The sequence below is a fragment of the Podarcis tiliguerta genome, assembly GCF_965153285.1.
Source record: "Podarcis tiliguerta genome assembly, chromosome: 12".
Lineage (NCBI taxonomy): Eukaryota > Metazoa > Chordata > Lepidosauria > Squamata > Lacertidae > Podarcis > Podarcis tiliguerta.
The window spans coordinates 34086477-34101415 of NC_139545.1; the positions used below are offsets into that span (position 1 = coordinate 34086477).

At 38.6% G+C, this 14939-nt stretch overlaps 1 protein-coding gene across 7 annotated transcripts in view; it reads right to left on the bottom strand.

The window, feature by feature from the left end:
• CDK14 (cyclin dependent kinase 14) overlaps positions 1 to 14939 on the bottom strand; it is a 215456-nt gene that overhangs the window by 119992 nt on the left and 80525 nt on the right. For all 7 annotated transcript variants that reach the window (XM_083405804.1, XM_083405805.1, XM_083405803.1 and 4 more), the window contains 2 exons: positions 13504 to 13583; positions 4987 to 5081 (listed from right to left, as the gene is read on the bottom strand). In XM_083405804.1, the coding sequence (XP_083261930.1) occupies positions 4987 to 5081; positions 13504 to 13583 (175 nt within the window). The remainder of the gene's footprint in view (positions 1 to 4986; positions 5082 to 13503; positions 13584 to 14939) is intronic.

The following is a 14939-nucleotide window of genomic DNA, read 5'->3' on the forward strand; positions in this document are numbered from 1 at the left end:
AAATTTTGAAAAACTTGTCAAATCTTTTTACAAGGTATACTTCTGAGGTATGAAAAAGGTGATATAAAAAATTCATTTCTGTACTGTCCCCTCTAAGCCCACTTCCTTATTTTTCTCAATTGTCCCACTTACATATTAGCCAGTTCTGCTGCAATGGACAGCCCTAGGCCTAATCCCTGCAGAGGCGTACCTAGGTTTCCTTGCACCCTTGGCAAGGAGATGTATCAGCACCTCCAAAGTCAGGAGAGACCAGAAACTTGCTTTTTGTTGCCTTTCACACTCTGCCAGTGACTTCCATCACGGCCATTGGAAGCCCTCATCCTCTTTCTCCTCTGTCAATCCGTCTGCCTGCCTGCCTTCTTTCCTCACTCCGCTCGCTGCTTTCCCTTCTGCCTTCTTCCTCCCCTTCCATCCTTTTTCCTCCCCTTGCAACTTTTACCCACTCTCTCTGTCTTTCTTCCCTCAGAGCCCAGCTGGTGGGTGGTGAACTCACACTTCTAATAGTGCCACTGGCAGACTGGGAAAGCCCTGCAGGCTGCTGTCATGGCCCATGCCAGCAACTGGATTAGTCTGCTGAGGAACCCAGAGGAGCTGGCATGCCTCAACCTCCACTGTGTGGAGGAGTGGTCTGGGGCATGTGCAAATGGGCTAATAGCCACTCAGGGTCAGAGTGGAGAGGTGTGATATTTGCGCGCGTGCACACACACACCCCTGGGTAAACCTTTCAAACTGGGTATGTGCCTGACTCCTGCCAGTAATATTTCTGATGGAAGTAATTTCTAGAGAGAACTAATTCTGTAAGGGCTACAATATAATGGGGTAGTAAATTTATTTTCTTGCAAATCTAAAACTTGCTCTACATTGCTTTCTCTTTTGGTAAAACTGTGTATCTATAAGATGTTCTTGAGGCTCCGTCACGGGCACCCCGCCATACTCGCTCTAGCCGTCTGAGGTCCCGCTTCATTTTCCGAAGCTCCTCGGTAAACCAGGGAGCCCAGTTTCTGCGGGGTTGCAGAGGGCGCCTGGTGCGATCTCATCGATGGCTGCTAGGAGCTGGATATTCCAACCCTCAACAAGCTCAGTTAATGAGTCGCCAGGGGGAGCAAGGTCCCGCAAGGCCTGACGGAATCTATCAGGGTCCATCAGCCTCTGCGGGCGAGCCCAAATTGGCTCGCCCCCTAAGCAGGGTGGGGGCGGAAAATCAATCCTGGCTTTCAGAGCGTAGTGATGAGACCATGGCACCTTCATCGAAGGAGACATGATCACATCTATACCAACGTCAAAGATCAAATCCAGCGTGTGGCCTGCTTGATGTGTGGGGCCCGAAACAAACAGGGAGAGTCCTAGTGTCGCCATGGAAGACACCAGGTCCAGAGCCTGTGAGGAGGGAGTGGCATCAGCATGGATGTTGAAGTCCCCCAATACCAATAAGTCAGGGAACTCCAAGGCCCAGCCGGCCACCGCCTCCAGCAGGCCTGACAGGGTGCCTGCTGGTGCGCTAGGTGGCCGGTACACCAGCCAGACAGCCAAGCTCACCTCGGAGCCCCACACTAGGCCAACACATTCAATGCCGGGGATCGATGGCCATGGTAGAGCCCTGAAAGAACAATCTTCCCGGATTAATAATGCCACCCCTCCCCCCGGCCCACAGTCCGCGACTGGTGGAGGACGGAGAAACCTGGGGGCACCATCTCTCGTAAGGTAACAGTTTCCCCTTCGCGCACCCAGGTCTCCGTCACACAAGCCAGGTCTACCCCCTGCGAGGTGATGAAATCTCGCAGGGTGGCGGTTTTGTTGCCTATAGACCTGGCATTGCACAACACCAGACTGAGGTGAGTAATCCTTGCTCACCCTACCTTTGTCCCTCGGGATGGGGTGCAGATTGGAAGGGGTACGAGCATATACGTATCTCGATCCCCTTCGCCTAACAGATAATTTGAGTTGATTATTTCAAATTTTCCAAGTTTAATATTAAATCCATGAAATCTCTAATATAGGATTTCAACTGGACCACAAAAGGAGCCAAAAAGAATCTTCCATTCTTAGAAAGTGGTTCTAAAATTGAATTGCATCCTGAAACTACCGGTCTCCTGTGCAGCAGGTATTAAGAAGTATATAGAACGGGGTCCTTGTTCTACAGAGAATCGTGTTCTCTCTGAATTAAATAATCTGAGGCAAAACCTTCTTCCAACAGAAATCTAATTTCTCATTGTATATAGTGAACAGGATTCTTATCATGTGAACTGTACTTTTGGATCCTTATCGCTGCTTTTTCATAATCCAAAATGCCAGCACGATGGCCCAACTTGGTCTGCCGGTTTAGTAGCAATTGTATTCTTTGCCAAATTATCTAAGGACTGCCTCTCCAAATGATTCAAAGCAACACACTGTTTTGTGTGTCTTCTAAGAACTAATCCTAAGACACAGCTGTTTGAAAGCAGGATGGGTTGAAAGATAAATTTGGTTTCAGTTGTTGGTATAGTACAATGAAAGAGGAGATGGTACCAGAAAATACTGAACTTCTTATATATCTAACTAAGTAACCCATCTTCGTAACTTGTATATACAAGTATTTATTACATTTTCAAAATATTAATCCACGAGAACTTAAAATTTTTTAAACATTCATACTTTTATTTGACAGGTGTATTTTTTCTAAACTTGTTTTTGGAATGCTTCATGGTGTTAACATATTGTTTTATGAAGCGTTTATATCATATTCATTTTGTAATTATACATATTTTTAAATTGTAGCTTTCCCTGATAAAGGACCAGAGTGGTCCAAAATGCTTTGTATAATAAATAATTTCCTTTATTTCTACTCCATCCTTTTTTATTGTTTTCCTAGTGTTTGTGGCCTTTCTTACAAGGCTAGTTTACAAAAACTATAATTTGTCTTCCCCAGGTCCAACAGCAAACTGTGATTTGTCATAAAATCAGAAGTCAGTGACAGCACAAGAGAATGGGGATGGGTAACATGTAAACCCAAAAGTAACTCATAATGACAACATGCAAACTAGCCCATTGTCTTCAGTGAAATTTAAGAAGATCGTTTTTGTTCAGGATCCTGGCTAAAACATTTTAAGTACTATAATTCAAAAAAGTTTTACAGAGGATGGGGAGATATAGTCAGGGTTTTTTGTTTGTTTCCTCGCATAAGTTATATCAGCATGTAGGGAAATTTTACATTTCTTTTCTATTTGTCACTACAGTTTTCCAGTTAAAGGATAGTTCAGGGAGGCCAAAAATCAGGGAAGAGAAATCAGTAAGGGAGAAAAAGAGGCATCAATTTTCCCTGGTATAGCTCAGCTTGTCTCCCTTTGATTACAGGCAGAAAGGCCATATGCAAAGGGACGTTGTAGTCATGAACATGTCTTTGCTACAGAAAATGCTTTTTTGAATGCTCCTGTCTCAGAGAAATGTTGCCTCTTCATCCTTCTGCCTACCCAGGGCTTCCAGTGTATGTACTTTTCTAGAGAAAATGAAGGCTCACTGTTCTACCAGCAAAACATGAGCAAAGGATGGAAGCCAGCAAGAGGCATTTGCATTGCACCAAGTTTTTGGCTCTCCAATAGATATACAGTGACATAAGGCAAGACATTTTATTCATTTAAAAGTTATGCAAATTGTGTTTACTGTTACATAAGATTAAAAGCTATGACTTGTCATTGGTTACTTAGTTTGAAATTAAATAACAGTAAAATTCCCATTTATTTATACATTAGACAAAAGCATTTAGCTATGTCAATGTCTCCAGTGTCATTCTTGCAACTGTTCTGCACCAGTTGTTTTACAGAGAAATAACCGTATTATTAAAATGTATCATTTATATGTAAATAGGCAAGGTAAATGGACTTTTCATAACATACTATCTAAAAACCAACCCTATTTGAGATTCATTTGCTTCTTATAATATCCTGAACTCAATCTGTAGAAATTTGGGGTTAATTGTGACTGTACATTCTACAATACACCAGTTAAATGCTAAAGTGGTTCTACACAAATACCATATGTTTGTCTTAGGAAAACGCAGAATGATTAATTAGGAGTTCAGATCCAAGACTTCACAAAGCAATTTCCCACACAAAATTAGATCATTACATTGTGCAAATGGAAGTTTTAATTAATAGCTGAAATGCAAGTTAGAGAGTATATGATACGAAGTATAAATTACATTCCTCAGACTTTTTCTGACACTGCTTATTAAAATACAAACTGCCAGGTGAAACAAAAGTCACTTGGGGAGAATTTAATCCTGTATACTGCTTCCCTCCCATCCCCTTTTAAGTCTTACAATAGCCATGAGCCCAATAAGCTCAAATAAAAATGGTCTATAATCATTTGGCAAGCTATCACTTATCAAAAATTACTGAAGAATCAGTAACATTACAATAATGTCTGCTACTGTCAATACTTCTGTAACAGTTTACTTAAAATATTTACATCCTGCCTTTTGGCTTCTCATGGGCCCTAACACAATTCATAACATACACCAAAGCGATATTCATGTATACAATGTTTGCAAACAATCAAAAGCAATAGCTAGTATCATTTTCAAGACAAGCCTGCCAAATCTGGAACTATACTTGATGATCTGATAAAGTTAGTAAGTCTGAACTTGTATTTTGTTATTTTAAGTCATATGCAACTACTCATTTTATGTGCCAATTTTATGGTTTTGTTTTTCATCTTTGAATTTTTGTCTGTTATAATATTTCTGTCTGTTTTATCCAACTGAACTGAAAATCAGATCTTAAAAAGGTCTGGTCCACATCATAGCCAACCAAACTTAATGATGGACTGGGAGCAAGATTTAGACAGGCTCACAGGTTTCCACACTCAACGCACTAGATTATATTCTAGTCTCTCTCAATGGGCAGCAAGGGACTATTATTTAAATAATATGGGTATTTTTTAACTAAATGGCACCCATTTTGCTTTTTGAGGCCCTGGTTTAGATCACAGTACATAAAAATGTTAACTTACCACAAACTCAAATACCAGTGTCAATGTCTCCTTTGTGTGAATAATATCATGAAGCAGCACAATATTAGAATGTTTTAGGCCCTTCAAAAGAGAAGCTGAAAGAAAAAAGGCACAATTAAAAGAAAATATAGTTAACCAATAAAGTCACCCAAAAATGACTTCAATACTAGGAATATTTTGTAGGTGCTCTGAATGATTCATAATCTGTCTCCACATACAACCTATACTTATTTCACCTGAACCCACACAGAATTATAGAGTTCACTGCATTTCACCTTCCTCCCTACCCCATGAGTAAAGTATAAAAAAGGGGAAATGTTCTTTCTAGCTTTTTTCTCCTGTGTGAATAATTTTTTCAAATAACTTAATGTGTATTATTAAAACAAGTTTAACATGTTAATTCAATATTATCTGCCCTGCATACCATCAGTTGATTCAGTTTGCTACATTAACCCTTAAGAATGCAAGTACTGTATTCAGTGTTTTAACACTGGATTATCCAAATCAGTCACTTCATATAAAAATTATATTAAGTCTGTGGAAAAGTAACAGAAAAACATTTTCCTATTAAACCTGTAAAAGGTTTTGCACATATTTTATTTTTCTCTGTAATCTATATTTAATGCTCACACTGTAATGCATATTTAATGTGCACATTTAATATTCCTAAGATATGGTATATTTAACCAATGTGACATGACAAGCCATGTGTCACTACAGAAGCCAAAATGCCAGTGGTAACTTGTCAACTCACACAAACATCAGAAAACGAACAACATCCCTCATAATATAAATGTATATCCAAAGACAATAATGTGCAACTGTACAGTCATATCCAAGTAATACTTTTCTGGTTTTTGTTCTTTTATATACTTTGTCCCCTAGCCCAAGATAGAAACAACAGCTATATAAAGGGGAAGGGGAAGGGGGGAAATGCTTTTGCTGCTTTCATATGCCAGTCAGTGCAGCAGATACTGAGCTAGCTGGGCCAATGGTCTAAGGCAGCTTGCTATGTTCCTATATAATATATTATTTCCACGAGGTCTCACACTGAGGGATGGATTAATAATATAGTTTGAAGTGAGAGGTGTGTGGGTGTGTTTATGAAACACACACACACCAGCACAACCAGATGTTTTCATCTGCCTCTGATACAACAAAACATATCTTTCCCTTATCAATCTCTACAGCCACAGCAGGAGCTGTAACTCTCCAGCGGTTTGACTTCACCCCCAAAGGCACAGTCTTCCATTGTCTGCTGATACAGACGGATGCCAACCATACATATACATGAAAGAACGCACGCATGCACACACGCACACCCCACTTCAAACTGTATGTCTAATGATGTACAATAAAATCAATCCAGTAAATGTTCAATAGAAAGCAGGCAACAGGCTTAACATAACTGCATGCTTTCCTATTTATGAGTTTTCTATTCTTCACTGTTAAAGTATCACCTCAGGCCCTTACCTCTTCTTGGGGATCGTTATTTTCTCTCTAAAACCTCAAACAGGTCATTAAAACTTAAACATACTGAGAACACCACACTCTGATGCCTGTCTACTGGCTTTCTTTCCCCTGATCTTTTATTATCTGTCCTCATCACTTTAGGTATCTATATTAGTTACTGGAAGCCCTCCACCATATAAACTCAGTGCTAGCACACACAAAAGATTACAACTATAAAAAGAACCCAACATCAATACAAATGCAAATGAAGCATTTATATAGTGCTTCAAATTATTCCAAGCATATTATTGTGTAATCTGTATTCCATATAGTCAAGCAAGTCAGTATTATTATATCCACATTGCGGTTGGGGATGGAGTGAAGCTATGAGACAGAGGCTTGTCAAGGGCTACCTAGTTGAGTCCATCATGGACAGGAAATTTCAGTCAGGAACATATCAGTTCTTAGGCTAAGGGAACTCTCATACTAGAGGTCTTTCTTGTTGGAATTGTCTGCATTTGTGCCTTAAATATTTCACCTTTAAGAAATTCCCATCCAACTCGGACTCCTTTTTCTTTGAGTATTTCTAACCCTGGAATCTCACCCAGTAGCTCCTTAAGCTTTTTGAAATCAACCTTCTTAAAGTCTAGAGCGCATGTCTGACTACACTCAGCTTCCCCTTACCTCTTCTATAGCGAACCCCAAGAGAACAGGATCACTTTCTCCTATGGTTACCAGTACTTCCACTTCACCCTTCTGAAGTGACTGTCAGAGTTGGGGGTGGCTGGAACTACTTTGCAGAGATTCTGGTTCTACTTGGGTTATCGTTTCCTGAGGGTGATGCTTGGGGTGTTCACATCAGCCCCATGGAGACTTCAATGCTGCGTTCCTCAGGGTTTGATTTAATCCTCTATGCTGTTTAATATCTACATGAAGCTCCTGAGTGGGGTCAGAGTTTTGGAGTATGTTGTCAGGAATATGCTGACGACCCACTGCTCTACTTCTTAACTTCACTACATCAAAAACAACAACAAGCCAATAGTATTCTGGTTCAGAAACCAAGGGAAAAACTTCAACACAAATCATTCAAGAGACAAACCCATTAGGTTTTGAAGCTATAAATGAGCTGATTTAGCAAGAGTTTTCTGTCAGAGGTAGCTGCTGCAGCTGACAGGTAGAAGAAGTAGATATTTTCCATCACATAAAAAACAAGAGTGAAATAAACTAGAAAGCACAAGCAGTGCAGAAACCAACTTAATAGGCACAGCTACGCTATGTAAAATACAGTATTACTGGATAAATTATTTTTAACAAAGTTTAAAAACAGCACACACACGTACACCCCATTAGCAAACTTGTTATGTAATGCTAATCTGACATGGCGTTTTTGTTCTTGCAGCAAATGTAAAGATAAACAGATGGCTTCATTTTAATTCAATTCCCAAAGAGTTTTGAGCAAGCATTCTAGCATATGATGCAAGAATCTAACGTTCGGATGAATGCCCTTATTGTTTGTCTAGAATCTAGATGCATGTTTCTATAGGACGATAAGTTGTTGTTTATTTCAATATTGTACAATTTCAGCTATTAGATGTTAGGATAGCTAGAGGAAACAGAGGAATAAAGAAGTTACAGCAAAAGGCAAGAAGTCAATTTCTCCATACTAAGCATCACTCTAAGTGGGAGGTTCACATGTTCTCCCTTGCTCCCCCCCCCCCAAACACATGTTGCAGTTATAATTGTCAATAATAGCCAAGTCAATATTCACTTGCAAAAGTAATGAAACTATGGAAAGATAGTCTGGCAAAAATCCAAATTTTCCCCTCTACCCCAGCTGTCCTTTTAGAGAAAGCATTTCCCACTTTTGCACTGCACATCTTATCATCAAATCAAAGCTCATACAACTTCAAAAGCTTATCTTCTTCATCTTAATGAATGCAGTTTGACAGTAAGGTCACAGCACATTACACACAGAACTGTAACAAGAATTAGGAGCTTGGTTAGAGGAAACAAATTAGTCTTGCATCAAGTTTGGATTACCCAGGTTCATGCAATCATTCCAAAGACAGTATTACACTAACATATTGGGTGGTATTCAACCAAGCAGACCCACCAAAATTAACGGAACTAATTTATTCTTCTTAATTTCAATTGAGTAAAACTACTCTGAGTAAAACTACGCTGAATACCAATTTTCTCTCTGCTTCTGAAGGAATCATTATCACTCAATAAGGATTATGCTATTATAGCTCAGTCTATATTCTGGAGGTTACCTACACTTTAGCAACATTGAATGCCAAAGAAGGCAAAAGGGCTGAATATGCCAAAAGCAAGCCAAAGGCAATTCCTGAGCAATGTTTGTTTTGCATCCCTTCCAGTACTACAACATTATTATCATTAACCATATTATTATTTGAGAGGGATTGCCATTCAATTTGGCTGCAGTTATGGGATATATGGGAACAGGACCATTCCATCAATTCTACTGAAAGACCAACTCCTTAGAGCTGCTCCAGATCCTGAATATTTTCCGTTCCAGATGGTTATTATAAGAAGTACAGTATTTTACTTCAAAAACTGGCAACTAAGTTTTCTATTGTCCTCTTCCTTCCCATCCTGGACAGAGGCTGTCTTGTTGTAAATAATTATATATACATCACTCTCGTGAGTCCTTTTGTTGAAGAGTGGGATACAAATGCTCTATATAAGCGAATAATAAACACCATTAATGTGTTGCCCCCTTTAAGAATCAGGCTCCATGTAATAGGTAATTCTGTTCAAAAATTATTTTTAATTATCAATAAAAATTATATATATATATTTGTTATTTAATGCTTAATAATTGATTAATGAAATATTGATTGATAGATGTAATATTGTTGTGGAAGGGGAAAGCAGGACTCAGTAGGTGGAGTTAGTTGACATCAGTTCCAAACGTCTGAGTAAGTCTAGGCAAATCCCGCTTCAAAACATTCTAAATCACTGCCTTATATAACTGAATAAAGATTTGAGAATACCTTTAAATGCCTTAAAACCCTCAAAAATAAGCACTTCGAGTGGGGGAGGGGGAAGAAGCCTGTCATGCATCAAGGGGTAGGGTGAAAGTTGTGAAAAGATGGATTTGTATTTATTCAATTGGGGTCAAAGTGCAACACACTTTGGATGCTTCAGCTTTAGTTACACTACCTTAATTGGCGCAAGATGCAAGAGTAAAATAGGTATGTTTAACTCTTAAAAGGAGGATAGACACCTTTCAAAAGCTGGCAGGAAGCAGTGTGTGTGTGTGTGTGTGTGTGTGTGTGTGTGTACACAGTTGTACCTTGGTTCTCGAACGCCCTGTGACTCGAATGTTTTGGCTCCCGAACGCCGCAAACCCGGAAATGTTCCAGTTTGTGAAGATTTTTTGGAAGCCAAACATCCAACACAGCTTACGTGTATCCCAATTGAGTGCAGGAAGCTCCTGCAGCCAATCGGAAGTTGTGCCTTGGTTTTCAAACATTTTCGGAACGGACTTCCAGAACAGATTCCGTTCAAGAACTGAGGTATATGGGGGGGTTGTCATACTACATCTGACTTCACCTATTTTTTTAACTCTGTTCTTTGCCAATTACATATGAAGCTCAAGAGGTGTGTTTCAGAGCAACAGTGGGTCTGGGTCAGGGAGACTAGACTGTTCAATTTCCCAAAGCGCTATGACCAATTCCCATTTCCTCCCACCTAGACTCCAAGATCAGAAATGAGGCTAGCGGAGGCATTAAAAATTCTGTCCTGCCCTTCTGCTTAACCAATGCCTCTAAGGCAGCTCACAAAATTCTTTAATACAAGAGTTCAACAGAATAAAGCAACTACACAACTCAAAATCCATGAAGAAAAAGATAACTAATTTTAAGTTCTGCCAAAGCTTTGATAAATAAAATACAAGCCTAAGAAAAGAGAACACTAAAGATAACAAACTTGGAGAATACACAGAAGACAAAATCTAAAGTTTGAAAAATGAACCAGAAAGCAACCATTTTTTTCTAGGCAATGTTTGTGATTTTTTAAAATACTAAACAACAACATTCTCACACTTGGGTAAGACTCTTAGCAGATGTCCTGGCGCACATCCTTGGACAAAAGACTCAGAATCTCCTTTCAAGAAATCCTGGAAGTGTTTTGGTTTTGTTTTTGTTTTTTTTACTAATTCAACATGCAATCTCTGCATCAGCTCAAAACACATGTGACACGTTCAAAAGGCAGAATCTAGGATACATGGATTGGCGTAAGCAAAGACATTGTCCGAATATGTGATATGCCCTTTCTGAGTGAGCTTGCAAGCAAGTGCTCCTACAGCAGGGGCTGGGTCTGTTCACACTTGCAATGACAAGTCCTTTGAGATGGGACTCGAGTCCAATCTTCTGACACCCTCCACCTTTGATCTGGTCACCTATGTTGATTGGCTAGCCAGCTCCTTGGCTACCATAGGAACCTCACTCCCTGGACACTTAGTGAGGTGGCAACTGGTTCAATTGGTTCTAACTGCCTTACTGAGGTAGAGCCCTCATCCAGATCACTGTTTGAACTTTCTTAACCACTGTCCACCTCAAGGTGGCTACATTTTAATGTGTTTTTAATAATGATGATGATGATAATGATGATGATGATGATGATGATGGTGTGTTCATCTAGAATAAATTGCACCAATCATGGGGATGAACAATACATCTGAATAAAAAGGTTAAAACTATAGCTGTTTGGATCTAGTTATATTGTGGTGCAAAATTTTAATGGAAAAAGCAAAAAGGCAGTAATTCCAAGCCTAACTATGAGGCCATGCAAAAGCAACACCCACCAGTTTTATGTTTGAACAAAGGTAAATAGCTAAGTTGTATTTAATTTTATGCAACTCCATCTTATTTTAAGCTGTGACTGCCTTTTGAAACAAATAATTGCTATTAAGTAACAGATACAATTTCAACAAACTATTTTCATCTGCATCCCCATCATTTATCCTCATTGTGATTGACATTTGTGTCGCATTGGTGACAGAATATATCTATTGAACACTGTAATAGTATCCCAGGAAATGTGTTTAGATTTTTAGCATGTTAATATGTATGAACCTCTTTGACTGATGATTAATTATTTATGTTCTTAGAAGGGATATTTTGGAAATTTGCAGGTTATGCTTGGTGTGTTTTCTACCCAGAGTTTATAAAATGTGGAATTCAGTTTTGAATTATCTAAGGCTGAGAAAGAAGCATTTTTACAAGAACACAGATAATTGTCATGTACTGCATTTTTAAATTCTGCATTTTGTCTCTGAAGAGATTATGGCAAATAGGTTGGGAAAAGAATCCTAAAAGTATGAGGAAGCTGATTAAAATTTTGATGAAAAAGAAAAAGATAATTTTAGTATCCCTACTCTTCCATGAGATTTGTATCACCATGCTAATGATGGCACTGAAATTCTGAGTGGGCAATTTTTCATTAAGTTTTTCTTATTCTCCACTCAAAGCTTCAGCTTACAAGTGCTGTTGGGTTTTTTTGTCAGACAACATGAAAAGTTTCTTGAACTATAGCTATTTAGCCTGCAGCAACTTTTTGCTGTCTGAACTTTGGCGAGAAAGAGTCAGAAAGCTTGTAAAACAAGTGTGGGAAACAAATACTGATACTTAGCTTTTAGTATACAAAAGCCCTAAAGAGGCTGAACTTCTAGGGTTGTAAAACAAAATATATCTACTGAAGCCATTTAAGGCTACATTTTTATATGTGGATATATTTCATATCCACTTACTTGGGAGTATGTCCACATGAACTCAAAGCAATTTACAGCCCATCCTATACAAGAGTATTCACAAGTATGTATGGTTTTTTTAAAAAAAAGTGGGGGGTGCAAATTAGAATTCCACCAGAAAAAAATGCTGGTCAGAATTAAGATAGCGTTCAGCTGAAATCGAGCTGAAAAAAATCTTTGGGTTAATCTTTGGGTCAAAAAAGAACACTAAATCAATGTTGACATCCTGAACATTATGTCTGTCCTGGAAGCCACCAAGCAGTAAGTCCTTTTTAATGTATCTTAATTTACAGACATAATCTTACTAGTGGAGCACCCTACTATTCAAAAAACGACTACTACTTCTATTAAGCTATCAAACTGACTATGCAAATCAGATTGAAAATTGGGCCTTAGAAGGAATGTTGCTGATTCAGAACACAACACATAAATCTATTTTTAAGGTACAATATTTGCTTATTGCGCCAAAATGTTCAGCAGCAGAACCAAAGCCTGCCAGATTGGATGCACAATCCTCATGCATCCAATGAATGTAGAAAGTAGGCTTTAGCTGATAGACGGTAGAGCTTGAAGCCTGCTGATTCAGGCACACATGGTACTTTCAGTCTCAAAGTCAGGACTTCAAAGTGCTCCAAAAAGGCACCAAAAAGGTTCCCCACCCCTACCCTAAAGCAACATTTGAGCTAAATTCCCTCAAGTGTTCCTGTTCTAGAAGGACGTACTTCCCAAGCACAGAGATGTATCTTATAGACATGGTTAGAGAAACATGTCCTGAACATGTATGGTAAAACCCTCTAAACACACATTTTAATCTTCTAACTAGCAATACACACTACTTCAGAGGTTGCTTCTTGAAACTTGCACTTCTATATATTTTCCAATACTTTTGTGTGACTTAACATATGAGCTATTATTAATGGACTGCAGCCAAGTTAAATTTATTCTCAGTTAGGGTGCTACTTCACAGCAAGCAGTTCTCTTAACCAACAATGTGAACTCCCACTGGCATTTCTGCACCTCCGCAAATGCATACATACTGTCATGTACACCTGATACCAGTTCTTATATAAGCTAGCAATAAAGAAGCACAGATTTGTTTTATTTCATGTCAACTCCCACACAACAGGGTGCTTTTGGTTTTTAAGTAGCAATCCTCCTCCTACAAGAAACATAACCATATAATTTGAGAAACCCAAGGTTCTCCAGCAACAAGAAGCTGAAAAGATGTATGTTGCAATTACAAAGGAGGAAGAGAAAACCAAGAGCAGTAAATAAAGAAACAAGTGTACCTTCCCTGATGGCTGTAAACGGAGTGCCTTCCTCCTCTTGAAGTCTAATCACCTTTAGCGCCACCAACTTTCCATTTACCCTGGAGTAATGCAAACAAAACATTACACAAACAAAATTAGGTTTAGCACATTTCAATAATAGGTTTTTCTATGTACAGAACATCCTATTTCTCTGGTCCAACTTCTGCCATCCATAAAAGCAAGATACTAGCAGCTTTGAAATATTCAACTTATCAAATCTTTATCTCAGGTATTTATCCCAAATTATAGCATTAAAATAAAATGCTTTACACAGAGTAATGAACTGATGACCTTCATTCGCCCCACATTCCGAGCTTTCATTTTTTAAATCTCTAGTCCTCATAAAAAGAAATTTATGAAGCAAAATTTGCAGGTGCCCTTATAAGCAGTTTTTGTTATTTTTTGGTGAAATGTGCTGACATGCTTGCTCCCTAGTTGTCAATGTTTCTGTGAGTTGTGATTGATAAGTTCTAAATATTTTTGGGTTACTTCACAACACTGAGTATCTCTGCTATATGATTCACCTCCCCATAGCTTTTTGGATAGAACAATTTGGCTGTAATTTGAGAGAGGCTTCAAGATTCAACTGATCATGGATAACTTGAGGGCTGTCCTTTGTTATTATTTATATGACCTATCATTATGAATTAAGAGCTGACCTAATAATTTTGTTATTGGGGGATGTGGGGTGAATAGTTATTCAATCAGGTTTTCAGGTGGTTGAAAACAAACTGATTCAGTTAAAAGCAATATTGGTGTGATTTTGCTTTTCCAGCTGTTTCTACTGATGCAATTCTAAATCCCCTCATGCCTTGTGAAACATGCAGATGTGGCTATCACAATATTTCCTTACAGCCAATAAAGGACAATTTGAGATGCTGAAAATGAACTACACAGCCTATTAAAATCTGCTTGGACATTTGGAATGTAATCTGATCAGTATTTCCCAATAGTTTTTTCCATGTTTTTGGATGTTCTTAATTAAAAAAAAAGTTTTAGATTCCTTTATTTTCAATTGCTTTGTTTTGTTGCCTTGATTGCCACCCTCGGCTCCTTCGGGAGGGTGGGATAGAAGTTTAATAAGCAGACACCATCCAGACTGGTTTACTTGATGCGTACCTCTTGAGCATTTGATTATTAAATAGCCATTGTTTGTAGGGCCACTATAGTGGAAAGAACCTGAGAAGAATAACAGTTCTTATAATATTTTGGACTAATTAATATAATCAAGACAAAAGATGTGTATAGTTGAAATGTTACATAACCCACCCTGATTACTACAATATTTTCCTCTTATGTCTGTTCTTGTCTTCTTACTTCTATCCAGAACTCTGATACAAAAAGCTTTCATCACCCTATTAATTCAGACCAGACAATGCTTTTCCCAAAGGCCCCAATGCTGGCTTCCTATCAAA